Source organism: Calidris pugnax, unplaced genomic scaffold (genome assembly GCF_001431845.1).
Source record: "Calidris pugnax isolate Ruff unplaced genomic scaffold, ASM143184v1 scaffold225, whole genome shotgun sequence".
Lineage (NCBI taxonomy): Eukaryota > Metazoa > Chordata > Aves > Charadriiformes > Scolopacidae > Calidris > Calidris pugnax.
In genome coordinates this window covers 3,013,528-3,014,439 of record NW_015091072.1, presented here as the reverse complement: position 1 = coordinate 3,014,439, position 912 = coordinate 3,013,528, and the positions used below count along the sequence as shown (strand labels likewise).

Here is a 912-nt window from a genome sequence, read left to right as displayed (position 1 = left end):
GGGGGGGGGGGGGGGGGAGGGCTTTTTAATTAGCCAAAAGGCCGTGATCAGAGGCTAAGGAAAAGGACAAACCAACGGGCATTTATTATTTTATTTTTTGTCCACCAGGCCCCAAACGAAGCGGCGGCGTGCGCCTATTCAAGGTTAATGGTGGGGGGAGGAGGAGGAGGGAAGGGGAGAGAAAGGGAGCTGCCTCCGCCAGGGCCGGGCTCCCGCCCCGCCGCCTCGGTGGAGGGAGCGGGGAGGTTGGGGGGAGGGAAGGAAAGCCCCTGGCAGGGCCAGACAGACAGACAGACACCCCCGCGCAGGATACTCACGGCTAACTTTCATGCTGCCGAAGGCCGAGGGTTGCTGCACCGGTTTGCAGCTCTCCGCGAAGGAGGTGGTCCTGGGCCGCCCGGACATGGTCTCCCGCTCTGGCCCCGATCACCTCTCCTTTCTCTTCTCTCTCCTCTCTTTTTGGTCGCGCTCTTCGCCCGCCCGGCTGCTGCTGCTCCTTCTTCTTCTTCTTTCCTCCTCCTCCTCACGCCGCCCGTTCCTCACAAAACCATCCTTCCCGGCAGCGCCGGTGGGTCCCAGAGCCGCCTCCGCCCCGTCCGCAGCCCCCCCGCCCCGGCGCCGCTCCCGCTCCTGCCCCCGGCCGCGATGGCGGGGGGTGCGCTAGGCCTCGCTGCCCCCTCCCTGGGCGCCAAAAAAAAAAAAAACACACACAAAAAACCACACATAATGAACGTGAATGTCACGGCCATACCTACGTGCCCGCAATTCGTTTCCTCCTTTCAAGGAGGGGGGAAACAAGAAGGAAATACAGGCTCTGGGAGCTCCCAATCCGCTCGCTCTTCGCCCGCCCGGCTGCTGCTGCTCCTTCTTCTTCTTCTTTCCTCCTCCTCCTCACGCCGCCCGTTCCTCACA

The 912-nt window shown here is 62.9% G+C and overlaps 1 protein-coding gene across 2 annotated transcripts in view; it reads right to left on the bottom strand.

Annotated features, from left to right (window-relative positions):
• The window catches only part of GSK3B (glycogen synthase kinase 3 beta), a 173,944-nt gene extending 173,315 nt beyond the window's left edge, over positions 1 to 629 (bottom strand). For both annotated transcript variants that reach the window (XM_014957155.1, XM_014957157.1), the window contains exon 1: positions 318 to 629. In XM_014957155.1, the coding sequence (XP_014812641.1) occupies positions 318 to 405 (88 nt within the window). In that variant the 5' untranslated portion in view covers positions 406 to 629. The remainder of the gene's footprint in view (positions 1 to 317) is intronic.
• Positions 630 to 912: the final 283 nt, after the last annotated feature.